The sequence below is a fragment of the Falco peregrinus genome, chromosome 8 (genome assembly GCF_023634155.1).
Source record: "Falco peregrinus isolate bFalPer1 chromosome 8, bFalPer1.pri, whole genome shotgun sequence".
Lineage (NCBI taxonomy): Eukaryota > Metazoa > Chordata > Aves > Falconiformes > Falconidae > Falco > Falco peregrinus.
Genome location: NC_073728.1, coordinates 52,734,192 through 52,761,479, shown reverse-complemented (window position 1 = coordinate 52,761,479; position 27,288 = coordinate 52,734,192). Strand labels below are relative to the sequence as shown.

Below are 27,288 nucleotides of genomic sequence, written 5' to 3'. Positions count from 1 at the left end.
TTACGAAACAGCTCAAAAACCAGCAGACCAAAGACAGAAACTCCATTGGTAGTAGGTAATTTTCAATGGCAAAATCTTGCATCTACTCCTGAAGCAGGGAGAGAAAGGCAGCTAATTCCATATTCCACCAAGCAGGTGAGATAATAGGCATTTCTGTTAGAGACTTTCAGTAGGCGTTTTAAGATTTTGATTCAGTCCTGGGTCCTAAGGGTGTGTTTTTGTGTATGTTTTCTTGTGACATATCACCTACATTTCTATAATCTCAGTGCTCTTCTGCCATATTACAGCAGGCTAATTGGCAGGATTGCTCCAATTTAGATTATACCCAGTGGTCCTCAAAGCCAGAAACCACAGCCAGTGATCAGTGATTTTCCCTTTTAAGATATCACAGTAGAGGGGAAATGGCACTGCTATTAGAGGCATCACTCTTACAGGGCAGAAATTCTCAAAATCAGATTAAGCACAATAAGTGCTAATGGGCAAGAACTCTCTGTTTACTCATGGCAGAGGATCTGGGCACTTGCAGCTACTCCAGCTACAACACTCTCACTGCGTTCTTGCAGAGATGCTAACTCCTAGTTTAGCTACTAATAAAGTTAACAGAGCTGGGGCATGGGCAGGGATGCTGGCGCATGCGTACAGTTAGATTATTTGTATAACGTGGGGCATGCATTCAGTGTGGGGCAGCAGGTATTCCCCGCCATTCTCTGGTGTGGGATGGGAATCAGCATGGACCAGTGAAATATGAAGAGATCTTGGGAAACAGCTGCCCTGTACTGGAGTGTAAGAGAATTTTCAGACATGAGCCATGCTATACAAATTTGCCTTATAGCAAGGGAATGGACTTAGATCTGGTGAATTTGCTAGTATAGATTTCCCTGTTATGCCTGTGCCAGAATTATACGATTGGAGAAAGAACATAAAAAGCAGAGGATGTGGCTTTTTCCTTACATACATAGGTTTACACTGATAAAAAAATCACCAAACACTTTTTTATAGTAGTCTAATACATTGGTTCGGTATGATTTTTGCTGGCTTGCTTGCTTTTTCTAGCTGTAAGAAGAAAATCTGATTTGTTTATTAGATCCTGGTTACCTTTTCCCTGTAGCCGTAAATATGAAGAATCTAGAGCCATGCAGCTGAATATCTCTAAACATTAGGAAGGATTTAGATTTACAATCTAGCCTAGCCTAACCCTCAGGTCAAACATAAATGAGTTTGTCTGAATTCTGAAAAGAGCTGAAGCCTTTTGAGAACCATTTGTATTAAACAACCACAAATTCAATGTCAAGCCTTGGTTTTGCCTTGCATCAAAACACAGGTTCCAGTCTACATTTTACATTGACTTCTGAATCCAGGAATAGTGACATCCAGCAATTTCTGCAAAATATGCTCCTTCCATCCACTTTCTCCAAGAGAAATATTCAAGTTCAGCTACAAAATGCATTTATGGATAACAGATACTTACATGTACCCTTTGAATTTATTGAGATCATTGTTAGGCATTTCACAGATGATGGTGTTTTGGAAAGATTCAGGTTCGAAGAAAGTATTCTGCAAGAGGAAACACATTGAGAATGAGTGGTAAACCCAATGAGTATTTAACATGCTGAACACTAAGAGCAACTCAATATAGGCTACCAGGATAGTAGGGGGCTGAAGCTCTTGCCCTCCAAGGAGAGGCAGAAGGAGTTTAGCTCATTCAGCCTGAAGCAAAGCTTCAGAGGGGCCGAGTGAAGATCTGAGATTTTCCTCTCTTGGATTAACAACTGGTTAAATTAAATGAAGAAAATGCTGTGTACTGGACAAGACATCACAGATACAAATTAGTGAAAACATATGTCTTTATTTAAAGTGAATGTAACAAATAGTTCAAATTATTTATGAAAGAAAAACAGCCTTCAACCAAAAGCAAGCTCAAATGAAAATGATTTCAGGATTTATCAGGATTTTGAAATATGTTAGGGGAGTTATGTCACTGGCCAGGATGGTATAACCATAAAATAAGAGCCCACACATTTGAATAAATGCATCACATTCAAATAAGACTAAACCCAAGACTAACAGCAAACAAAACAAAACTCACCCCGAAATGAACAAAAAATACATAAATATAATCTAGGTACAAGCAAGTAGGAAGTCTGATCTAAAAAAAAAATATTGGAGAAAATATAAAAGCTTGATGAATATAAGGGCATTTTGTATACCTTCTGAATCACATGGCTGAATATTTTCAGAATCTCTTTTAAGAGATATCATTTATCTCCACTGAATCTTGTTCAACTCCATGGACTGAACAGAAAAATCGGCACGTATTTGGTTGTGCTAGAAATACTTGTACAACAGGAGAACAGGAAGATGCAAAAGGCACTTGGAGGGCTCGTTACTAAACAAAGATGACTAATAGGCTTCTAGCTGGAAAGGAGTAGAGAAGGATGATTCTTCTCTCAAAATTTTTTTCTTTTGATGACAAGAATTTCACATTTGAAAATTCAAGTCAGAAAATGGCATAAAAGGAAAAAAAAATAATATTGATTCCTCTCAGTCTTTTACAGGTAGGTGAATTCGGTATTCCTAAGCGCGTCCTAAACCAAAGAACTAAGGCCAGTTCATACATATTTTCCTCCCTCCTTGAAGAGTCGCACTTTATAGACACAATTAAATCTGAATCAGTTTTATGCAGCATATAAATCACAGGACTAAACAAAGGTCAAAGAACAAGGAAGAAGTTGGCACACTGGGTTTTTTTAGCCAACAAACTGTTGACACTAATACCTTAAAATAACAGGGTAATATAGGTGACTCTTCAAGCTCTGACCTTCCTGAGCACGGCCATCACCACGGTCAGAACTGCACTGCACTCTGCCAGTGTAACAAGACTTCGTAAGTATAAACACTTCTAGGCATAGTTTATTTAAATAACAACTCAAAGTCTAAAGAAAAAAACCCCACGAATAGGCAGTCTGGAGCATAATTCAGCACGTCGGGATTTTCTGATTTAAAGCAAGACTTCTGCATATTATAAACAACTGAGGCAAAAGTTTGCATTTTGTGTGATAGCAAAGCACTCCGTCTTCCTCTGACAGCAAATATACAAAACCTAATGTGTAAACTGTGACTGTGGGACACAAATGCAGTATTTTTATTTTTTCTTTTTAAGCAGCCAGTTTATTTTTTTTTTGCTAAATCTCTACATATTAAGAAATTTTCAGGGAAAGCCCCTTTTCCTAATCATCATTGGAAAGCACTGGAAAAGTTATGTTTTATAGTATGGCATACACATGAGAAAGCCCTTAATTCTGCTTGCAAAGTGATTTCCATTTGGACAAAGAGCAAGTGACTCTGGGTACAGTACCTGACCACAGCTGGCTATGGAAACGATGTTCTTTTATTTAATAAATCTGGTTGCCTGCGGGCAACTGTAACCCACCCACCAATAACCCCAAAAGGTTTTCCTAATGGCACTGCTACTGATGGCTAAATAAATGGATGTGATTCCTAGAACTGTCTGCCAGGTTTTTTGATTTCCTGGCTGCTGGAGTGATTCCAATGGAACAAAATGTTCCTCGTCACATGCTGCAACTCCTGAAAGTTGTTCTGTGCTATTTGAAAAACTGCCCTCATGTATTTGAAAAGTTACATTTCAAAATGTAACAAGTACAACTCTCCCTAAACCATATTTTCTCGTTTACTTCATGCTTATCAAACATGAGTCACCAGAATATACCAGTAAAGCATTTGTAAAAAGGGAATGATACAGCCTATGGGGAAAAAATAGTGATTTTAAGCATTCAAACTGAACCTCTGCTGACAATCAAGCTGATGTTAAACATTATTTTTATTGAACTTTTCATATTTTAATGTACATTGAGTTCCTATTCACTTGCTTATTATACTCCTATAAAAGATTTTCTTATTTCATTACAACTTAGCATGCCTTCGAGCAGTTCCTAGCTGAACTGCCATACATCCATCTGCCTAGAGAACCAGCAGTGGCACCTGAGCTGCAACAGAGAAGCAAAATCCATAAGGAAGCCTGCGGCCACTTTGGAAGGAGGGCCATGAGCTCTCTTCCAGTTTCCGTGCCGGAGTAATTCACTCAGTAGTAGTGACTTTGCTGTGGGATGCGCTGTGTGCTGTGATCACCTGTGGGGTACAGATGACTTACACATAGGACAAACCTGCTGCTGTCCTGAATGGTGGTACTGTGTGGTGCTGGTGAAGCATCTGCTGATGCACTTTGCTGCAAACAGCTACTGTCTGACCTAATCTTCCTTTTTATACAGCCATCCCTGAGCCAGAATAACAAAAATACTTCAGGACAAATGTAGAAGAATGAAGCTGGGTTAATTAACATCCAATTGTTGCAGCACTCTCCAAACTATCAAGCTGCAGCAAGGTCCTTTACCATCTCGTACCAACACACTCTTCATACCAGTCCCTTTGCTGCCGTCTTACCTCATCCAGGGCACTCTCTGCTTCTCCCTCGGCTGCCTCTCTTCATTGGCTCTCAACCCCTTAACAGAACCAGCCACAGCTGCACCTTATCTACATCAGCCAACCCACCGCCCTGAAGCCAACCCACAGCTGTATATTATCAATGATAATTAACTCAGCTTCATTCTTCTACAGACAAACTGCTGCTTTCCGTACAGGGTGGTAGCTCCAACAGCAAAACGCTTTCATAGCTGTATCAGCCCATCCGAACTGGTGCACTTCATGGCTAGAGCTGTGTCCCAACGGGCGCAGACCAGCAGCGGGCTCCATTCCCGCCAGACCTACCTGGCTGGAGAACCCCATCACGACCTGTCGTTGTTTAAGGTTGGTCTCCCCGTCGAGGTTGGCAGTTTCCAAGTGACAGATCCCGTTCTGATCGGAGGAGTACAGCAGCAGGATGTCAGCTGGGATGGTCTCGTTACACTGCAGCTGCACAAAATCCCCCACACGGACATCTTTCCAGCATTTCTCGACATAAGTGTGTTCTTCCCTGTTGCATTAAAAACATGTCATGGCTGAGGAGTGACATTAGAAAGGCAGGCCTCCTGCTTAGTGTGGCTTCAAAAAAAAAGGAAACCAGAAGGGTGATGGCACATTGCTGTATTTTTTTAAGACACAGAGCAACAACTAGAAATTTAGGATTTAGACGCTTTCATAGTATCAACTTCACCGTATATCACATTCAAATAAAAACTTCATGTAGGGTAAAAAGAAACTACAAATAAAAGTTCTCTTTCATTCTAGCATTAACCCTATAATCTCCACCGCAAAATATAGAAAGCTGTTCTGGTTAACAGGGGTGTTTTAAAGAAATTTAGGGATTTCATAAAAAAAAATATATTGGTTTTTGACTATGTGACTATTTCTCAGATACTTTCCCGCAAGAGCATATAGACCCTGAAATAAGCAAACTGATATCTCAGCCACACTTGCTCCAGTTCTTTCCAGTTTGTAACTCTCAAAAGGTTATTACAAATCTTTAGCTTAGCACACTGAAAGAACTTCAAAAGGTAGAACAGAAAAGATGCAACTAGAGGCCAAGTTTAATGGAAAAATTAGGCTAAGAAACAAAGAGTTTCTAAATAAGAAAAAAAAAAAAAACCAAGAGGAAAAAGAGCCTATAGTGTGCGAGGAAATAAATTACCATTTCATCAACGAACCAGTGCTCATTGCTTCAGGAAATGGCAAACTTTTTTTGACATTACATATTCAGTATGTGATCCTTCAACTGCTCTTAATCATCTAAACAAACTGAAAACTGCACAATAAGCTTTAAAATTAGTTAATGGAAAAACTGCATGGGCAACAATGGCCTGGTTCCTCTACCTCTTTAAGGGGAAATTAACTTTTCAGTACGAATAATTGAATCATCCTATGCCTTGCTCTGTAAGAGGGAAAATACTTGTGATACTTTACCAGACAGACAGAAAAAGGGTTTTTGTAATGACTCAGACTCATTTTTGCTTAAGTTTTTAATCATCCTCATCTATTGCCTGAAGAATATTGTCTTTTGATTAAGCGTTAATATCAGGAGAAGGGGAGGAGCTGTATGGCAAATAAAGTGTCTTACTGCAGTACAGAGTACACAGCCAAGCGCTGCTTCAGAGCCAAGGCAAAGGCAGCTCCCTGCTCGCCTGCTCCCAGCCCTCTGCACAGCCCAGTGCCACGGTGCTGCTGGGCGAGCCCTTGTGCTGGGCTGATAGCCTTATCTGTAAACCAACATGGAATAACACCTTCCTGCAAAGGTCATGCACCCAGTTAAATTCTGTTCACTTCCCAGTGGTATCCATTCTTTTATTCAAACGAAAAGCCCACAACCTATTTAAATCCCTTTAACATTAGATGTGAGGCTTTTACTAAATAATGGTATCGTAGCAATGTTTTCCTTCTTACATTACGTTTTCCTTCTTGAATTTTTCATTCTTCTTTCTGTCTGACTCCAGTTGTCTCTATGTCCTCTTTTCTTTTGTTCAGCAACAGAGGACAGAGTTTTTTTGTAAGTTAATTTGATGTTGCTATGCATTTCAAAAAAATCCTCATAAATTTCTCTTTGAAAAATACTTAAGCAGGTGCATGTTGAGTTTTTATAGCTCTACAAAGTAAATATTAATGTTAGCACAGATAATCTACTAAGTAACTGTGAATCTTCCCCGTGTCAAACACTTTCTAGGTAGAACTTCCTTTGTTTAAAACATAAAATTGAGAGCACAGAAGCAGATTAGAACAAGTAGGTAGCTTGTCTTGCTCTCCTAGACATTTGGATGCTGTGTATAATTTAAATATAATGTTTGGTATGACTTCTGCAGGGCAATCCTACCTCTCTGTATGTCAGTTCTTGTAGAATTCTGAAGTTTATAGACACTTCTGACTTTTTTTGCTTGTAAAATGCTATAGAAGGTGCCTTGCCCAGCTGGCTGTCTTCCACATCAGCCTGAAGAAACCAGGTGAGCAAAAGTAAGCCACAGAAATCACAGAGTTGTAATAGCTTTTCAATATTTCCCTACAAAACATACATTACAAAGCTTCAGGTTCTTTCCATTCACTAATTACAGAGGGGATGGTGAGTCAGAAAAGCTAAATGACCTCTTTCAGATCAGAGGAAAAGGCTTACTTAGCCCAGGGACTACAGTTCAGGAATTGCTAGGAGCCCAAACCTGCGTTTGGATGGACAGACTGCCCCTTTCTCCCAATGAGCATGGAACTTGGCAAAGAAACACATTTTCTTTTCCTAAAAGAACTGTTCAGCTGCAGCTGTAAAATGAACAATTTCCTACAGTACAAAGGTTTTCTACAACTTTGTAGAGAATTACCAATGGATGAAAGGAAGAAAAGTACTTCACAAGAAACCTGGTGCACCCCACAGCAGCGCTGGCCCAGTTGCTTAACGAGATTTTTCAACTCAAGCAACTTCCTTTTAGCAACTCCTGTAACTGGGAACACTGCCCATTTTCTTTTCAGTGGTAAAGGTTCATAGCAAAAGCTTCAGTTGCTAAATAAACAGAGGAGCTTCATAAACCTAAGATGGTGTGATGAGAAACATACAAAAAGGGCAAATGTGTTTATCTAATAAAATAAATGAGACGTGGTGATTTTCAGTAGGTGAAAAACTGGAAATCTGATTCTCAGAGCATGTGGCGTCAGGGCTGTGGCATGTCAAAGATGTGATCTAAGATAAAAGTTTCTCAATACCTTCTCTCCTTTACCAGTCAATTTATCAACAGCATGCTTAAAAAGTATTCCCTTGCTGTCCTGGGGTAATAGGTACCATGATAGTGCCCATCAGAGAACAGTGCTGACAAAAAGAGGCAGCTGAGCTTTGAACAGTTGAAGTCTGCCAGAATTTCTTATTGGACTCATCATATCTGACCAGAAGGCCTGAACTAAATAGGCTTTATGAAGTCATTTCTGGGAAGAAAGGATCATAAAAAAAATCCTGCTGTGGTTGGAGATTGTGGGGGAACATGAATAAATTATTGACTTTGTGTCAGGGATTTCATTTCACATTCTTGGATTCAATAAAGATAAATCTCAAAGGGAAACCGGGTCAAAATGGATGGTGAAGGGGAGCAAATAAAAATTATTGTTCTGCTCCCCTGAGGGGATTAAATAAAAGTCATTTTTCATATGCACTCCACAGCATGTCTATGAGTCCTAGATTGTCTTAGGGAAAGATCTTCAGAAATCTTTATCACCCAGAAGTATCGTACCAACCAATTATTTCAGTGAGTCTTATTGCCTTGATTTACTGCAAGCTCCATCTCAGGATCCTTTGCAGCTTGAAGTAAAGATGTTGTTTGCTCTGACTTTCACCCCCTCAATTGCCACTAGGTTATAACACTAAAAAAAGTAAAATATCAGTGTTACGAATAGACAAACCCAAATGTTTGTACTTTATGATATGTAAATTTGCTAGAACGTTACATTCGAAAATGCCCCCCCTCAAGCACCACCTACGTTATAAAAAATGCTAATGTTCTGAGAGTCTCAGTTCTACACAGGCAACAGGTAGAACCACACAGCTACTTACCCTTTACAATCTAGTTTTACAAATAGAAATCCCACACATTTTTATGCTATGAAAGATTGCCCCAGCTTTTATATGGAAAAACCTCACAAGAAGTTTTCAAAGATCACTTTATGGCCATGATGTCCTAGTTAGGAGCTATTGCCATCAAACTTGGAAAACCTGACAACAAAGGAGGAAATTTAGGACTTGAGGAAGGCACTAGACTGGAAAGGAACGGATTCTGAAACTGGCCATGGGCCAGAGTACAGCACAACTTGCTGACGGTGTTCCTGAGCTAGAGATACTATCTAAGCACGAGAAGGTACTGTGTGGTCCTGCCAATCCACCGCTTGCTTCTGCCACGTTACCCTTGCTACAGTGCTGTTGCAGTCGGGAAGGTTGGTTTTGTGATGTGGACATCAGCCCAGCGGCATCAATGATTTCATTTAGCAGTGGCCAGTCCTGTGACAAGCCCACACTGGCAGGCAGCTCTAGCCTCTCCCCACAGAGCCAAACTCTCTCAGCATTTGAATACTACTTTAAGACAACAAAGAGCTTCTTTTAAAAATAACAAGAGTGCAATTTTTCTCAGGTCTGATAAAATACATCTTTAATTATACCATTTTGGCCTTCTAAATTCCTTAATGCCAGCAACAGACCCTACCTTTTTATGTGCTATAGCATCCTAACAAGGAAGTTATTCTCTCAATGACACAAGGAGCCTATATTCAGTTTCTGTAATCAATTCAAGTTTACATGAACTTTAAGTAAGTACCAGAACTTTATACATTTATTTTACGTCCATATACAAGGTTTTGGATTTCAACTTGCCTTTTTAAATCTCTGTCTCGATTTTATAAGAACCTGTACCAAATGAAGAAATAAAATAAAATAAAAAAGTATTTTGAGAACACATTTGCTTAGACTTTACTAGGTTTGTTTTGTAAGTTACGGATTATTACATTTAGAAAAAATCTGATTTTTATTTTTAACACTTCCTTCAACAAAATGCGATTGCTATGATTCTGCCTGGCATCGGCTGAAGTGAACCGGTAACTCCAAGGCCAGTTACTTAGCCACTGCTAATCATTAGCATTAGTTTCTAAGGGTTCCCATTATCTCCTCAAGTTTCTGGAAGCCACAGCCTAGATCAGCTTTTTTTTTTGCTACAGTCATCTCCTTAGATGATGGTGTAGCTCTTGAGATCACATGGCAGAAACCTGCTTCTCTCTGGGTTTTAATGGCATTTTAAAAATTCAGCCAGTTAGAATGGAACTTAATGCCATGAGGTCACGATGCTGCAGGTCTCTGAGCCAAACCCATAGGTTCTCATTTATTTGCCCTTTGTCTTTAGTCGTTAGCTTCGGCTGCTGCCTGCTAAACCACTGCATCACTTCTGTGAAGCAGCTTTAAATGCCTTGGCAGGTAATAGATCTTGAAGAAAACTCTGATAAAGCAATACACAAACCGGTAGTAGCATTAGTAATGTATTTATGGATTTTCTTCCATGGAGACCAAGGATCCTCAGCGCAGCGTGCGCACCGACTGACAGGCCCTGCCAGCTTGCTGCTCTTTGACTTGCAAGTGCTGCTGCCTGGACCAGCTGAGCATTGGAACTTGACATTTTTCTTTTGCATTTAGTCAGTTCAGCACATCAATGTTTCTTGGCCACACAATCAGCATGCTCACCATAAGATGATCTCACATTTTAATTATTTCTTCACAATGTTGGTAGCACTCGTTTCAGGCAGGTGTGTGGTGAGGTGACCCTGAGTGCACTGTTGGTTAAGGCCATTTTCTCCGCTCACTGGATGTTTGAAGAATGCCCTGGCTCACACAACCAGAAGGTACTGTTTGTGCTTTCAGCAAAACCCCTTGATAATTCAGGTATCCATAGCTAAAGGGAGTACAAAAATTCCATGGGACCTGAAACCCACACAAAAGTTCTATGGATGACAAAGCAGCCAAGCAGAGGATGCCCACTGTTGGTGACAGTCCCAGGCAGAGAACAATGCAACCATGTCTGACATTAAGCAAGGGAGCTACAGCAGATCTTTCCTGATGGATAGGGTGTTGCAATAATATCATAGCACGTAATAATCCTTCAGTCATTGTAATATATTCTTGCTACTTTTAGAAGAAAGAATTCATATTTCAATTGATCAAAGTTCATGCTTTGTGGCTGTCACAGGAATGCACCTTCAGCCATATGCAGCCCTTTCTCCAGGAGATCCTCTTCAGCCTCCACCTGATGAAATTCAGACACCGTTCAGAGAAGGCACTGCTGAGGTGTAGAAGCCTTGATATTGCTATGCCCAAGAATACTGAATGCAATTTAGCCTGAGAGAGTGTGGTGGGACTTCAAGCAGGCCACAGGCTTTAGACTCTCTTTTTTGGTGCCTCAAATGAACCCACTAAAACTTCCGTCAGCCTCCCAGTCTTTAAAGTTATGCTTTGTTAGGAAACAAAAATAATAAAGCAGAAAAAAAAGGCTCTTCAACAAGTGAAAACTCAGTGCTGCTGAGCAAGACTCTAAATGAAAGCATTGGCAACGAATCTCTTCTTGTTTACTGCACCCTTGGTAGGATGGTGTTTTCCTCTCGTCCCGCTTTCTACTTTACAAACTTTCAGGTTCACCCTGGGTTGAATGAGCAGCATATGATGTTTCTGGTGTCCAGAGAAAAGCTGTCTTTTTTCTTTCATTTCTGAGATTTGACAATAGGTCAATTCCTACTTTCAAGCACGCTCCCTACCCTTCTCTGCTCAATTCCAGATGCCACTGACCTCCGTTTGGTCATTGTGCCCCTGGCCAGCCCCAGCTGCTCTCCCAGACATTGGGAGCATCCAGGGCAGGTGCAATCTCTCCTCCCTTCAGAAGGTCCAGCTGATCAGAGCGTATGAAAGAGGTTGAAACAGAAAGACCGCCTTCACATTCATTACCCAGCTTCCCTAATTTTAAGAAAATATATACTATATATACAGTAACCTGTAGGCAAGATGATCTCCATTGCTGTCATAGAGAGAAATTACAATACTAAGTTACAAAGCTTCAGTCGACTGAAATATTTTCTCTTTCAAACCAGTGATTCTAGCTTAAGCTGCTTCCAGCTTTTCAGCTGTTGGCAATTCTGACTTTGTGCAACACAGAGAGGAGTTCTTTCTTTTCTCCCTATTTCCACATCACTGCTCTAGGACTAACCCAGAGCTAGTGCCGATGCAGAAATCTTATAAAAATTTCTAAAACCTTACACTAAGCAGATAAAGAGTCATAGCTAAGACCAGCCTGATTTTTTTGTATCACAGCCATCAGCAGACCTACAGAGGAAGAGGAGATTGATGCTGTAGGAACTACTTGAAAACCTCAGGTCCTGAAAGCAACACAGAGGAACTTTCTGTGGAAAAAATAACCAGGCTATCTCATTTAGGATGCCTGCTGACTTACCTAGTTATCCAACAGCTCCACAGGATGATTCAAAGCATATAAACTAGGCTTCTCTGAGTCACCATCTATGATATCCAAGTTTAGGTGCTTACAATTAAAGCAATGTGAATAACTGAAATCACGTTAGTGGTTTTATGACTGCTGCTGTTTGACACATGCATTCAGTTCAAGTGTGTTGCTGTGCCATCTTGAACTGTGCATAGTCCTTGCATTTCTACCTATTGAAACACTGAGAAAAAATTAGGTTAAATCTTCCAGAAGTGTAAAATTGATGTAAAAAACTGTCTGGATGCTATGCAGTATTTACAGACCATTATAGCTTAATCCTAGGGGTATATCAGATCCAGGCCATATATTAACTACATATATAATAATTCCTTGAACTTTGTAGAACTTCAAGAAAATCAAATAATAGCTTTTAACAACCGTTGGGTTGACATTCACGTAGAAGTTTGTATGTTACATTCAGTGCTGGCCCCTCTTGTAAGTTAATGACAAACTGGAGAGAGCTCAGAGAAAAGTAGCCACAGTAGGTTTGGAGGGACTAACTGATACGAAAGGTGGAATGAGTAATCTATATACAGTTCTCAGCTAAAAGGTGTCTGGGCATAGCAAAATGAACATGATAAAAATCACACGTATTTGACGTTTGTAATTAAATGTTATGAACAAAGAATAACTAGGGTTGCATGATACCAGGTAACAGGTGACTTGAGGAATTTAAATGCAATTAAAAAGGGATAATAAACCATAGTACCACAGAAAATGCTTCGAGAATTACTTTTTTTAGTAATGAAAGCCCCCTTGCTTAGAAAATTTAAAATCAGACGAAGTATATGTTAAGGAATACCAAGAGAAAGGAGGAAATTTAACAAGGTCTGTACCATCTGCAACTGAATTTTCTGTTCTCTTCGTTTAGTGTTGTGCAGTTTGTTCTGACAGCACAACAGCTTGTATACAATTATTATGATTCCAAGTTTTGGTTCAAAAATTAAAATCTCAACAATCAAATACTAGATCTAAGTTATTGCAGCTCCCCAAGGCACTTTCATGCCTATTAATTCTCTCCCATTTTCTCAAATAAACGTTCTTTAAATACACTGCTTGAAGTGCCTTTTCCTTCATTTGACTAGCAGACTAGATTTCCCATTCCAGCTGATCTCTGTGAAAAGAAAATTAGAAGAAACGTGTTTACAGGGCAGCCTATTGAAATTCAATTTCCCTTGCTCTATGTTGAAAGAAGGCAAGTTACTGCATTTCCCCTAGTATTCAAGAAAGTTTTGGAGAAATTCAGCATTTGGAAATGATTGTTCTGCCTTCATACTTCTTTTGGAATAGGAACCAGAGTTCTGTTACTAAAATCTGAAATAAAGACAATATACTCTTCAAGATTAACTCTTAAAATCTAAGTAAACTTTCATCTCAGGATGGAAGATCAATTACTCCTTTAAAAAAGATTTTTTTTCTGCACAAGATTAACACAGTTTTCAGTGTCTTAAAAAAGACTTTCACCTATGTTAAAAAATTACCTAGAGCAGATGATTCATAAGGAAGAAAATTAGAAGACATCATGCTCTTCAATGATGTCTTTGCAGCTAGCAAGAAGAACGAGAAATATCAGCTTCCCAAAGCACTACAGAAGCCTGATTAAAATTATTCATGATAATATAAGCTGTAGCTACTGATCTGATGGCAATTGTAATTACCCACAGTTTTTTCAGACAGGATGAATGCCATAGTCTGAAGGTCTCATTTTCCTTTCCCTTACATCACCTTTTTGGGCCATAAGACTTTGGTGAAAGACATGATTCTAGGAAAGATTTATTCATAGACCAAAGTATTTTTTATGGGATGGGATAACCAATTTTAGGGCAGGCCCATGCCATGTTTCTGCATAAGAAAGTACTCAAGGCTGTAACTTTAATCTGGATCTGTACACATGCTGTAATTCCATGATGGACATTTTCCTTTTACACAAAACAAGTTTTGTTGTATTCTCAACTTCTCACATTCCCATAGTAAAAAGCTTTCAGATATAAATTAACAGGGTTGATTTATATAAATAGGAAATAAATAAGATTCCTGTGTGGATTCATTCATTAGTACCTACTGCACCACCTACTCTCTTTCACAGTGGTTTTAACAGGTGTTAACAAATAACCCATTGCCTCATGGGCTAATGCAACACTGAAAAATCCAACTAGACTGCAATCTCGAAGCTAGGCAGAAAAGGCAATTTTGCCACCCTACCCAAAGAGCTACAATTATTGACAGTCTTTACGGTGGTGGAAGAGAAGAAATCTTAAATGAACAGTATTTAGAAACTTGTAAAATGTCTGTTTTTCAGACAAGCTGGCAAGGGGAACCGTACAATTTTGTTTCTGACAAGTCATTATTGATATGTGGGGGTAAGTTTAGCCCCCAGACAAGCAAATCCATTGTTTTCCTGTTTAACCAGCAGGATATAAAAGTAAAAACCTGACAAACACATGCAAGAGAAACAAGCACTGTGTGATAAAAGCCAGAATTCTGCAAGATCTTGCCTGTGAAAGCGTACATTATTTAAACCACTGTTGATTAGTTTGAGGGATGGCAGGCAACATTCACAGAGATGGAAAGTTTTGTACTTCTGACTCCCAGATGAGATATTTGAACAGGGAGAAGTAATTTTCTACTTTTCTGAAAGAACAGTTTTGATACCATAAAACTAAATTTTCAAACTTCTGGAAGTCCTAAAAGCAAGAGGTCATGAAACGTTTTGAAGAAGCGAGCATAGACATGTGTACTTAATTCATTTAGATATGACTGAACAGAGGCGTATATTACTGTCTCCCATTTTTAAACTGCATTTTTACAGTTCTATTTTACCTACGACCAAGTAAAAAAATATACAGCTGAAAGCTAGTCCACGGTGTAGAATATAAAACTAATTGCAGTTCAAAGGGCTGCATTTTAAAGAGGTTTCTTGGCATCTAAGAATGTAAATAGGTCCCATGACAGATCTCGCTGTCTGCTACCTTATATTGATAGAATTAAGCCCTCCTGAAAATTCCTAAGGAGCCCAGGTGCTCATAGCTGTTTAAGCACCTGTTTTCACTACAGTCCACATTTAAGAGGCTGGTAGCCACACCAATACCACGACACTCAAACTTACCTTTCCAGTCTGAAAATCAGGTTTAAACAGAAAAAGAAATACCTTTCCCTTTGTCAGAGCAAATACCAGGTGACATATAGTCACTATGACTTTTTCCTGTTTCACTTAATCACTGTGATTTTCCAGCAGTAATTTATTATTTTTTAAAAACAAAAAGCCTTACCATTGATAGAAGATCTCAAGCCAACTTTTTTTGATAATAAAAGAAAAGCTGTATGAAACTCACCTGCTGTAAATGCAACATCTCATATGATTGATTTCTTTGTCTAATTTATACCGCCGAAAGTCCTCCCAAGCATCTTTAATGGCTGTAATGGCCATTATAACACAAATTGGGATCACAGAAACTTCTGGTTTGAAAGCATTCACCACTGGCACAAAATTCAGCAGAGTAATGGCCACAAAATAAATATTGGCGAAGCGGTGAAACTGCTCATATATATTTTTAGGAAGGAAAGTCAAGATGGTATACTTTGTGGTCTTAATTTTATTGGAGTCATAGTATCTGTTTGGGTTTTCCCTTGACTTCTTATTTCCAAAGGGCAAATTTGAGATGATCACTCGTTTATTTTCATTTTTCTTCTTTCTTTTCTTTACTTTTCCTCTCTTCTCTAGCTCGTAATTTTGGATTTCAGTATCTGGAGTCCCACATTGGCAGCAAGTTTCCTTGAAAAAATGTTTTTTCCATATCATCCTAGAGAAGCAGCCTGGAACACTTTTCCTTGACATCTTGTTTTCCTCTCAAAAAGTAGCCTCAAGTTGAAAACCAAAAAAATTAGAAGAGTTCAATAATCCAAAGAAACTCCCAAGTGGCAGAGAGAAGAGTCAAGCCGTCTGAAGCCCAGGGCTGCCTCTCCTTCCGACGCCAGTCTTCACCTGGCTAGGAACAGGTATCACCCTGACTCAGCTGCACCAGGTCCTAGAGCCTGCTGGGGAGGCTGCACCTCACTATGACAAAAGCATCCTGAATGGTTTGTTATTCCTGTTAGCATATGCCTGGAGGCCCCATTCAGAGTGTTTCCCTGGCATCGACTGCGCTCACACAAAATATCTCTGCTTTAACGCAGAGCAGAAACAAAGCTAAGAACATCCGCTCGATTTTCACGGTTCACTCTGTAAGTTTCAGAATCACTTTGTAAGCTTGGGCGTTGCCAGAAGTTCAAAGGTAATGGGCAGAGCCCCGTGTCCCAGAAGTCAGCAGAAGATTGCTGTAAGCTTCAGTACAGATGGTATTTCTCTGTTTTACTTCCTCTATATACTATTTGTTTTCATGACCATAACATGGATTATTAAATGACCAACCAACCCCAACTTCCCCAAACCAAGCCAACCTAGACTGGTTAGGTGCGAGCATTAGATATCGGCGGTTGCAGGGCAGTTTACCTCGATTGCCCCTCAGCCTTATCCTTCTCTGGCAGGCCCCCTGCTTCTGGACACCAGCAGCAACCCTCTCTCACCCAGGAACCCCTTCTTCCAGCCTCTCATTTCTTCCTCCCCGTTGGTCTCTGTGCTGCTGACACATCAGCACAGATGAGGGCTAATTTCCAAGAGAGCTAATGACATGTGTACAAACCATACTAATTTTTTCTCTATGGCCTGGGCTTAAGGACAGGTGAGAAAACAGAGACACCCAAACATTTAAACTTTTAAAAATGAAAACTCCTATCTATTGCATTACACAGTGACAAGCTGAGTAGTCTCAAGTCATGTTAGTACTTGGACAAGAAACTCTGATGAAATCAAAATGTCGTAATAAGAGTTGCACGTGAAAATATTTCTTCCTTCTGAGTCAGTACTGAGCAAACATCACAGCTTACTGCAGGTGTTGTACCATCTCCAAAGTGAAACCATGCTCTATTGATCACTTGTGTTTACTGGAGGTCCTATAAAATTTATTTCCTGGTTATGCTTCAACTTGAATGTAGTAGATTATTAATTCTTGTGTTAATGGTTTTAGTGTGAAACATCTGAAAGACATTGCTCCAGTTGCTAAAGAGCCCCAGTAATCCTTTCCAGACTTGGATATCTTTCATTTTTCCTCCAGATCCTTCTGCTACCTGGAGAGGGTGTTGCATGTGTTGGCAAGCTGGTTTGGAAACTTAGAATGAAAACCTGTATATCAGCATACACTGCTGTGGTATGAAATGAAATTTCAGTGGTATCAGGATAACATACGTGAGATAACTGAGGCATTTTTAAAGGCAGAACAAAACTCTTTTATAACAGTTTTCCAGACTTACTGTACTCCAAAGTGTCAGTGAGGGACTGCAAAATCAGATGAGCAGTTCCTACCACATCAAATGCAGGGAAAAAAAAAACTATTTTAGTTTACTTACTTGTCATATACCCTAGTTTTAGAGAAGTTTATTGTCTTGTCAAATTGGTATTTTCTATAGTCTTCAATAGCATCCTTAATCATACTGGCAAGCAGCACCACAACCAGAGGCAGCATAGTAATCTCCCTGTGGAAGGTTTCCACTTGTGGGAACCAGTTCAGAACCACCAGAAAGAAGAAATAGAGATTACCCAGCCTGAAAAGGTAGAAAACAAATTATAAGTAGTCAGAAATCAGAATGTGTCTTTTTCTTAATGAACATCCATTTTGTATCAAAGGAAAATTAATCATGTCACTCCTCTAACCTTCTCTTGCTTTCCCAGAATGAATTAATCAGTTCCTTAACTGAGATGCCATTTTTTTCTTTGGAAAAGCCTGTGAGATATATTTTCATAATATTACAGCTACCTTCATTTTTCCACATACCACAAATACTTTATCTCTAAGGAGTTAGAACTTCTTTAATGATCCCCCACTGCCTCAGTCTTGAAAATAAGCACAAAATCAAACAACCCCCCCAAATTACCTTAAATAAACAAACCAATGTAGCAGAATGGGTGTAAGAAACCACGTGTTCAGAATTATAGAAATGTCCCTGTCAGGAATCCAGGAAGGATTCCACAGGCGGAAGGTCAAATTATGAATGTGTAAATCCAATATACAGAATGAAAATTTCAAAGTTAGAGATGGATATACAAATTTCATTTACCTTTATCATAATGGTATTTCCCTGGGCATCTTGTCAACATGATTCATTGTGCTCGGTGCGTACATAATTTCAAACCAGCACTTGGAAAGAAACCTGACCTAGCACTTACATATACATGTATACTGTTAACGTCAGTAGACAAAGTCACTTACATGCCATTAAAAATGTATCAAAATTAATCTATAAATCTCTGAAATCTGCAGACTTTCATAGGTCTCTCAACATATCCAATGAATGTCTTTCAAAATTCTTAAAACAACACAGAAACAGAGGAATTTTTAAAGAAAAACTTTTACATAGAAAACTGTTTCAGCATTCAAACAAGAGAGCATCAGTTAAGCACACTTAGTGTTTACTTGCTTTAAATTTCCATTTCAGTGTGAATCGAGTGACATGTGGTTACAAATAATCATCACCTAAATTTTATTAATGTGGCAACTACAGAAGCAGTCCTTCTCCATCACCCTCAGATACCACTGTTTCAGAGAGAGTTCTTATATCTCATGTATCATTGAATAATTTTTTTTTTACCTGTGAAACTGCTCAAAAAGATTTTGGGGCAAAAAAGTGACCCATGTGTATTTTGTGGTCTGTATCTTGTTTCCAGAATAGAACACAGAAGCTTGTTTCCAGTCTTTCCTCTGTCTCCCATTGTCAGGAAACACAATCCTCCATCTGTTTAAGTTGAGTTTTGGTTTGTCACTGAGAGAAGACAGCAGTGGTGTTGTTTCTGGTAGAGTCTGGGAGGGACTTTCAGTTCCCAGTCGCTGCCAACGATACAAAGCAGAGTCCACAGACAAAGCCATTTGCAGCAGGGATGTCAGGCTGAAAGATAAATGCATGACAAGGATTGAAAACCAATTCCATTCTGGTAGAAAATTCACTTCATGTCTTGCTATCAGAGGTATAAAGCAGCAAACAATACTCCTGTTCAGTCCATTGCAGCTTCAGTCTTTGAACTCAGCACTTTCTGCAGAGAATGCATAGAATAAAAGATAACAACAAAATCTTCAACATGGAAAAAAGCTATTTCTATCTCGGGGGGGCAGGGGGGGGGCGGAAATCCCAAATCTATTTTCTGTGTGTTATAACAGCAAATATAGATAAAGCCAATTTAACAGAGGTGAACAATGGCTTTTTTCCATCACAAATTCTGTATCATTTTCCTCAGTCAAAACCCACCACCAAATCTATTCAGGCATTTTTCTTCAAATGCCTGACTTTCTTACAATACTTTTTCTATTCACACTTACTTACAAAGGGACCAGTTCAGGTGTTGAATCTTAATAGCTCAGATAATAAAGAACTGCAGCATCAGCTTAATCTCATTTACACTCCCGTAACAGTTTTCCAAAGTCTCCCTAGAAATTTGATTTGAATGGAAAATGTCAGCCAGCAATAAAACAATGGATGTTTTATTGGTTAGAGAGATAAAGGAATTAAATCTCCGAATACTAATCCTATTATTGAACACTTGTCTTCTGCCTTGTTCACGCATCTGCAACTGCAATTGCAATCCAGCACCCAGGACACTCGGGCTCCAGCAGCTCAGGCATATATGCTGTTATGCTCAATGTAAACACAGTAAAATCTCAATCCGACAGCAGGAGTTTGAGGACTGGAAGCTGCCTGCCAATGGTGAGGCATGAGATGTGAAAAAAACAAACAAGAAAAAGGCACTGGCCTTGTGCAGCTTCAGGGTTTCACTAAACAACACATGTGAACTGAACCCACCTCACTCAGACTGTGGGAAATGCAAAGACAGAAAAATTACATAAAATGCAATGGTTATTTAGATTAATTCACTGAAGAATTGGTTTAAACTTTAATAGCAGCTGTATTTGAAGCAGATAGAGAATATCTGTAGGTGTTTGCACATGTCTAATAATCACATTTCAAATACATTAAACCTTTGAAATGAGTTATACCTTTATTGCCAGCGAGTCCTTTGTTTCTGCTTTTCATCTTCCTCTTCCAAAAGCCTACCTTTTTCTGGAAGCAATGACTTCCTTTGGAAAAAAAAAACTTAATAATATTTAAAAATATGTGCATGTTTGCATCTTGGGAGGGGAAAAATATACTGTGCTGAATTTCACTAAGACATTTGCAGTGCATTGTTTCTGCAACAAACAGTAAGTGTTGTTCATGCACTATTACTCACTAGCTGCTCAAAACACTTTAATTCAGAGTTCAGGTTGCTCAGCAGTGCCTGGGAATCCTCTACAATGTTGAGAATGGCTAATTTGTGCCTGTCAGGAACTTGGAAATACTGGCTTTGTTGATACAAACTTAAGTCCCAAAACCTAATGAATCTAGACTTAATGTCATGTTGCCCTGGTAAGGAATCTTGGAACTATGAATTGCTGGGAAAATGCAAGGGAAGGTAAATATCACAACAAGCAAGTGAAAGGAGTTTTTAACAGAACTTGTCATTACTTGTGCTGTGCCTCACAGAATGGAATTCCAGCATTTATACCTGAATTTTAGATGCCTTCACTGCGTTTGCAGTAACTATTCATCTATTGAAAGATGAAATGCCGTAAAAAGCAGCTGCCGTTGTGAGAATGGTTTCATGTGTACTTAAAACACGATCTCCAGAGCTTGCTGAGCGTCAATGAAAGCAGCACATCAATGAAAGCAGCAGGACCCTGGGCTGCAGATGAACTGTAGGCAACATGCAGTAAGTCTAAGATGGTCTGCATGGGAAAGGGATAGAGATCTGATGAACATATGGTGAACCTAAACCTGAGCATCAGCTTCTCCTTTACTCTGCTTTTATGCTGTGTTCCTGGGTGGTCCTCAAGAACTGTGAGCACTGTGCTGATAGGCAGGAGAGGAAAATTAATGCTTCATTTAGGACCTGGGGTCAAGATGCCAGGAAGCAGCTGTCTCTTAGGTCGATGTAGTGTCATTTAGTTTATTCTGGTTTACTGTGTTTGAGCAGCTAGGAAAAACAGTCACCTAGACACAATAAGAAGTATGGAGTGTGGCTTGGGAAACTGAAAGAAAGCCTTCTATAGCTTCCAAGCTATAACAGCCAATGATTTTAGACAATTTGGATCTCAGGAACCTTTTCTCCACAAGTTACCTGACTTAAACTACTAACATGAGAGAGGACTGGAAGCACAGCAGACATGAAAACAGGCTTCCTTGTGTCTGGATTTTAGCACTCTTGGTGCTTGTTTACTAAGGAAAATCAATAATTTGAAGGTGCTACATTAACACGCACAAGCTAAAGCTCTGGATGACTTCACACGGAACTGAGTAAACTTGTAGTTTAATCCATAGACAGGACTCTCTGTAATCCATACTAACCACTCCGCAATGCCCAAATGATTGAGTACTTTGACTGAAATGAAAATGGTATTTAACCTGAACTATCTTATAACCAGAACTTCCTTACAGTATAATTTTTAATCTGTGGTGCTGAAAGATTTCACAATAAAATGGCAGAAATTCAGCTGTTGGTAGTTGCCAAAAAGGCACAGTGATCACTCAATGAAAATGCTATAGTGAAATGATGCAGCTCATGTTTGCTAGTTAAAGTCTGGACACTTTTGCCACCTTGTTCTGGGTGTTAAGCTCCCAGCTGATGTCAGCTACATCATAAATTAAGATATGAACAGAAGATGGAAGAGTGGCAGTCTTTGGTGGCTCAGAGACACACTCTACTACATATGTCTTTAACCACGTAACATATATATAAATTGCACGTAACAAAGCTACATACATGAGTTACATACAACCTACCAGAGCGCCAAATTCTTTCTGTATCTGAGATACATCAAGGTAGGCTGAAATTCCTTAGACATTACAAATGGGAGAAAGCAATAGTTTCAGGTATATTACTAAAAATAAATGCAGATAAAATTACTAAAGGCAGCTTTACACATAAATAGTAGCAGGTCTTCCACAACTTCCCCTAGGAAACTTTCTGCAGTTCACAAATCACAATTAGGCAAGTCTGCTTGACATTCAAGACATTGTCTCTCCACCCCATCTCTAACTAAGCGTAAAAATCAATGAAAGAATGACTTAGTTTTATTTAGTTTGGAGATCAAGCCTCTCCTCATGGCTTTCTTTGAAAGGCAGTGGTCATAAACAGTGCCATATCCATGAAGAGAGGGGCCGATTGGTGCTACCATGCAATTAAATGTGTTGCAGGAGGTGTAGAGACTTCATAACATAAACCATGCAAAACTAAGGACCTGTTATATGGGGGGTGGGGGGGAAATTACAGCTGGATGTATAATCAAAGCAGCAAGCTAATGGCTTTCTTGACATATGAATTTCAGTGCTGCCAATGAAAAGATAGCAGAAGCAAACAGCAGTTATTATTTCAGTTCAGTAAGAATAAAAAGGAGCCTAAACTTGTCATCAGTGTTAGGACATGACCTAGCAGGAAAGAAGAAAGAACTCAGAGATATGTCCTTCTGTAAAATGACAGTTTTCTATAATTCAGCCAACTACTTACAAGAATGTTCCAATTTACTAACAGTTCGGTGGGTTATGCCAGGTGCTTTCTGTATGGTAGAAAATCCATAAAAAATAGTGCATTCCTCTGGCAATATATCTAACACATCTGTCTCAACTTTTTCTAAAAGAGCTTCATAAAATCCCTTTTCTGTGATTCTAGAATATTTTATGTGTGCACACCCATTTGATTTATGTTTTTACAGACATATCATTGAAAGAACCCACAAAGTGTGGATTTTTTTCAACATATGTTTACTGAAATGACTGGTTTTCTTCCATCTAGCTAGTGAAGCTTTAGTACTGCAATATATATATCCTGAACGGGAAAGAGCAAGGTGGTGCAGACATTTCCAACACCATTATGTTTGGGATTTACCAACTATTCCACTTCAGCATACAGATTACAAGTGCTAATTCCAGTGCCGGCACATTAGAACTATTGCCCAAGCTACCCTTTGCAAGCCACTTCAGAAATGCTTGCTTTTAAAAGCATTCAGCAAGTTATAGTGGTCTGCTTTATTTCTGACTGGGATTTTGAGACTTTCCACAGGATAAGGTCAAAAATGCCAGAGAGGCACCAGCTATGGCTGCGGAAATTTGGATTATGCTCAGTTACCCTGTAACTGCTCGAGGTGCAACCTGAGGAGAAATACGAGGAAAGCACGTGGCTGTGCCCCAGCTCAGCACTTGTCACGCTTGCAAACTAGGGGACAAACAGAGCCCCTCTATGTCCTTAAAACCATAAAACCTAATAAGTGCCAGGGAGCCTGGAGAAGTTATTCAGGTAAGTCATCCAGAGAAATATCCGTGACAATTTCCCTCTATTGCTATATAGTCACGGCAGAATAAGCTTTTAGTGTCTCATCCTCCAGTCTTTTGTGAAGTTGCAGTCAATTAATGCTATTACCATCATTCCCATGAAGTCTTAATCAACAAACTAAAAAGCCTCAGTTTCCAGAAACTGTTTTCCTTCTGTCTTTCTGTTTCATTATTGATGGATGTACTGTGGGCAGCTCTCAATAGGCAGACACATTTTTTCACATCTATACCTCCCACATGGTTTTCCAGGGAGAAGACATCGGAAAATCTAGCCTAGGACAAGTCCCCTGCCTCCTTGTGTAGATGCCCCTCAAGGTTTCCACAACCAAAGACATATATTCATTAAATGAAATGAAAATGAATCCTTACCTATCCTGTCCTTCCTTTTAGGAATGGCACTCTTCTGCACAGTCCAAACTTCTGTCACTCTTTGACCTTCCAGTGGAGCTACTATGGTCTCAGGAGCAGGAAAAAAGGTAAAACACGTCTAGGTATCTCAATTCCTGAACTTCTGCATTTGGAAAAAAAATAAGACAAGCAACATATATGTGACTAAACTATTACCTATTTATAGCAAAGGTAACTTAGCTATACAGAAACGTGTCAGCTAGACACCCAGTTACGCCAAGATGTGAGATGAGAAATGTGTAAGCTGGTGTTAGCACAGGAGGTTAGGTGCAGTAGTCACATTATTTCACAAGCCTGCATGAAAATTTCTGAAATGCGAAGCAATAACTGAAGCGTGAAAACCTTTGCACTTCTCCCATAAAGTTATGGAAGAATGCATGTCCGAGAAAGTTTTAAATATTTCTGATGTTTGACGAATGAGTGAAATGAACAAGATGCTGTAAATTAAAATGGTGTCACTCACACTGTCATCAGGAAGGTCTTGAAACATTTCTCTGCAACAAAAGGAGTACTGACATGCTCTTTCTGTAGAGTGTGGGGTGCAATTTGATAACTTGCATCATCAAGCAATTGTGAGGCACAAAGTCACCAAACAATTTTTTCTTTTCCATTTGCATATGGATTAAAATATCCAACTCCTATTAACTAAAAAGAGTGCATCATGGTACTCTTGGACAAGATACACATTCTACTTAATGGTTTTGTTATCGTACCCTGAAAAATACTCGGTTTGTGAAAAGCTATTGACCACCCTGTCTCAGAATAAGGATTCTGCATCTGCAATGAACACAACAGGGATGTATTTATTACAACAAGCAGCCATCAATTATATCTCCTAAAACCTAAGGCCACCATTCATGTTTTGAAAGCCTCATTTATTTTCTTCTTGCTGCATTTAATCAGTGAATTAAAATGTCACCATTTTTAAGACTAGTGCTACATTTCTGCCCTTAACATCTGCAAAGTCAGTGTGCTCATGATTTAGCCTACACTGTGGTAAGCTTTCACAGGTAGCTCTTGCCTGCATCCATAACGTAAGTTATCCAGTGGATACGGTGAACATGTTTGGAAACTAGAGAGAAACAGATAGTAAATATTCCTTCTGTTGGGAAAAGAGCTGAAAGGCATATTGGGTCAGCAGAGACAGAAGGAATGATACAGGGCCCTTTCCAAGTGCAGATTTCCACATGTTCGGATGGTTCAGCACATCAGAGATAAACTACCGTGTACTTGTCTCAAGCCCTCTCAGGCAGGCCTATGCTTATTTTTTTGTTATTTTATATATATCATACTATAGTGGGACTATGTAGGCATTCTTATACAAGAAGTGAACTTTCCTGTTGAGACATATCTTAAACAAGAAACAAACCAAAGGGAAGATAACACTATAAAACCCAGCATGCAGCTGGTAGAGTTTGGCATTTTTATTCCTAATTGTTTTCAGCTTATCTTCTCTTCATAAGTACTTCAATTTTAAGCCAGAAAAAGTATTTGGGAAATGTTTCCTTTTATTGGAAAAGGGATGCTGCAACAGCCCACTGATGGTAAGTGTTTTCCTCTTGCACTTTATGTTGACAATGGGAAAGGCCTCTTGAATTTTCATAGGTAGCCTATGTGATCAGCATCTTCCCTGTGATTGCTCAATCTCATCCAATACTAAAGAAAACTTTATATGGTAGAGACAGACTGGATTAGAGAGTCCTGCCAATGCTGTTAACAAGGAAGGATTATTTGTGACACTTACTTTATGAGTATTCTTTTTAAATGCTGTCTTTTTTGAAGATTCTTGTATTAAAAAAAAAAAAAATAAATATTGGTGACTGTAAAAGAAAGTTGATCAGAAAGCCAGCAATAAGAAAACAACTTTTTCTCTTTTGAGGTTGCCTCATTCCTGCCAAGTGCCAGGCTCAGCTACAGATCTGCGCCCCAGACTTCAGGAGCTGCAGAAGGAATTTTGTTTCTCCTGCATATGCACAAAAACTTTTACAAAATCATGCCTCATGTGCTGTTCATTAAAGGAGATGATAGATCCACATTAAAAGAAAAATAATCCTGCTCATAGGCATATGTAAAAACAACTTTAAAAGCTGGCAATACAAAGCAGCAACTTTCAGAGCTATCAGAGAAAGAGAAGGTCTATACTTCATTTTCAAAAGCTGGTTGGATAATTCTGAAAATTTGACTTCAGGGCAAAATTTCAGACAGGGTGGAGCTTATTTCTGAAAGTCAGGACTGTGAGAAAAGGCAGTGGTGGCACTTCAATGCAGATGTGGACATTACTAAGTACTACAACTAAGAAAATGTCTTTCCAAGTTTTCACCTGATATTTTAATTTCTACATTGCCTGTAAGGCAAGAAGACATTAAATAACACAAGCCTTCTCTAATACTTCACTCCATTATCCCTTAACTCTTATTGTATTTTCTAACTGAAAGCTGCAGCAATTTTTCTTCTTGATGCCCTGTATGGATGATGTGGCATCCATTTGAAGGAGCTGTTCTGGGGAAGGTTTGGCTGGGGAGATAAACATTACTGAGCTGAGTATTATAGAAATTTCAGCTACAAACTTCTTTATCTGCTTTGCAATTATACGCTAGGAAGCTCTTTCATTCTTAGGTGATACTGTATAGAAATTCCTCCTCAGTCATATCAGTTCAGAGAAAATATTTTGTGGTTAAGACTAATGGAAAAGGGAAAGGAGATTGGGAAGAATAAGGCAGGCAATTACATTGATTAGCAGGATACAGACCACAGACTAAAAGTATACTGTAACACTTTATAGTAGAGAAATAGTACTTGCAGTAAGAAAAGAAGTTGCTAGAAATGAAAAAAAAAAGAGCTCCAAAGAACTGCTGCATTCAAAAAAAGCTGGTCATTGCAGACTTGTCATTTAACTGACAAGAGAAATATATTATGGATTAACAACTACATAATGTTTTTGAGTGCAGGTTTGTGTTGGATAAACAGAAAAGAGCTTTTCATAAATTTAATGCATCATTAGACCACAGGGATTCACTATTCTATTATTATATTAGATTGACATGTTTTTCATGTCTTGACTAGATTCTCTTTCCTTGGGGAATAAATCCAAAAATCTTGCAATAATAGGTTAATTATAAGACTCTTTCCTGAGGACAGACTAGATTTCAGTGCAGAACTTTCCTTTAGCTTGAGCAGTGCAGAGGCATGTTCAGACAGCACAATCTTCTGCAGGGCTGCAGCTGTTATTAAGACTGGTTTCAAAATAGATGTGCTCTCAGCGTATGCTGACATACAGGTCATACAGACAAGGATGATTATCAGATATTATTCAAGAAGGAAGTTTCCAACTTGCAAACAGCAGCTCTGGATGCTGTGTTGAGCTTCATTCTGTGAATGAGGAGCTTGCTCAGGTCTCCCATGTTACATGCTCAGTTAAATAAAGAGCTAGACTAAAATTATC

At 39.0% G+C, this 27,288-nt stretch overlaps 1 protein-coding gene across 1 annotated transcript in view; it reads right to left on the bottom strand.

Moving 5' to 3' along the window:
* ATP10B (ATPase phospholipid transporting 10B (putative)) overlaps window positions 1–23,945 on the bottom strand; it is a 60,544-nt gene extending 36,599 nt beyond the window's left edge. The window contains exons 1-5 of the mRNA XM_027778743.2: window positions 23,808–23,945; window positions 18,675–18,968; window positions 17,436–17,630; window positions 4,783–4,987; window positions 1,469–1,554 (exon numbers count right to left, since the gene is read on the bottom strand). Of these exons, the coding sequence (XP_027634544.2) occupies window positions 1,469–1,554; window positions 4,783–4,987; window positions 17,436–17,630; window positions 18,675–18,949 (761 nt within the window). The 5' untranslated portion in view covers window positions 18,950–18,968; window positions 23,808–23,945. The remainder of the gene's footprint in view (window positions 1–1,468; window positions 1,555–4,782; window positions 4,988–17,435; window positions 17,631–18,674; window positions 18,969–23,807) is intronic.
* Window positions 23,946–27,288: the final 3,343 nt, after the last annotated feature.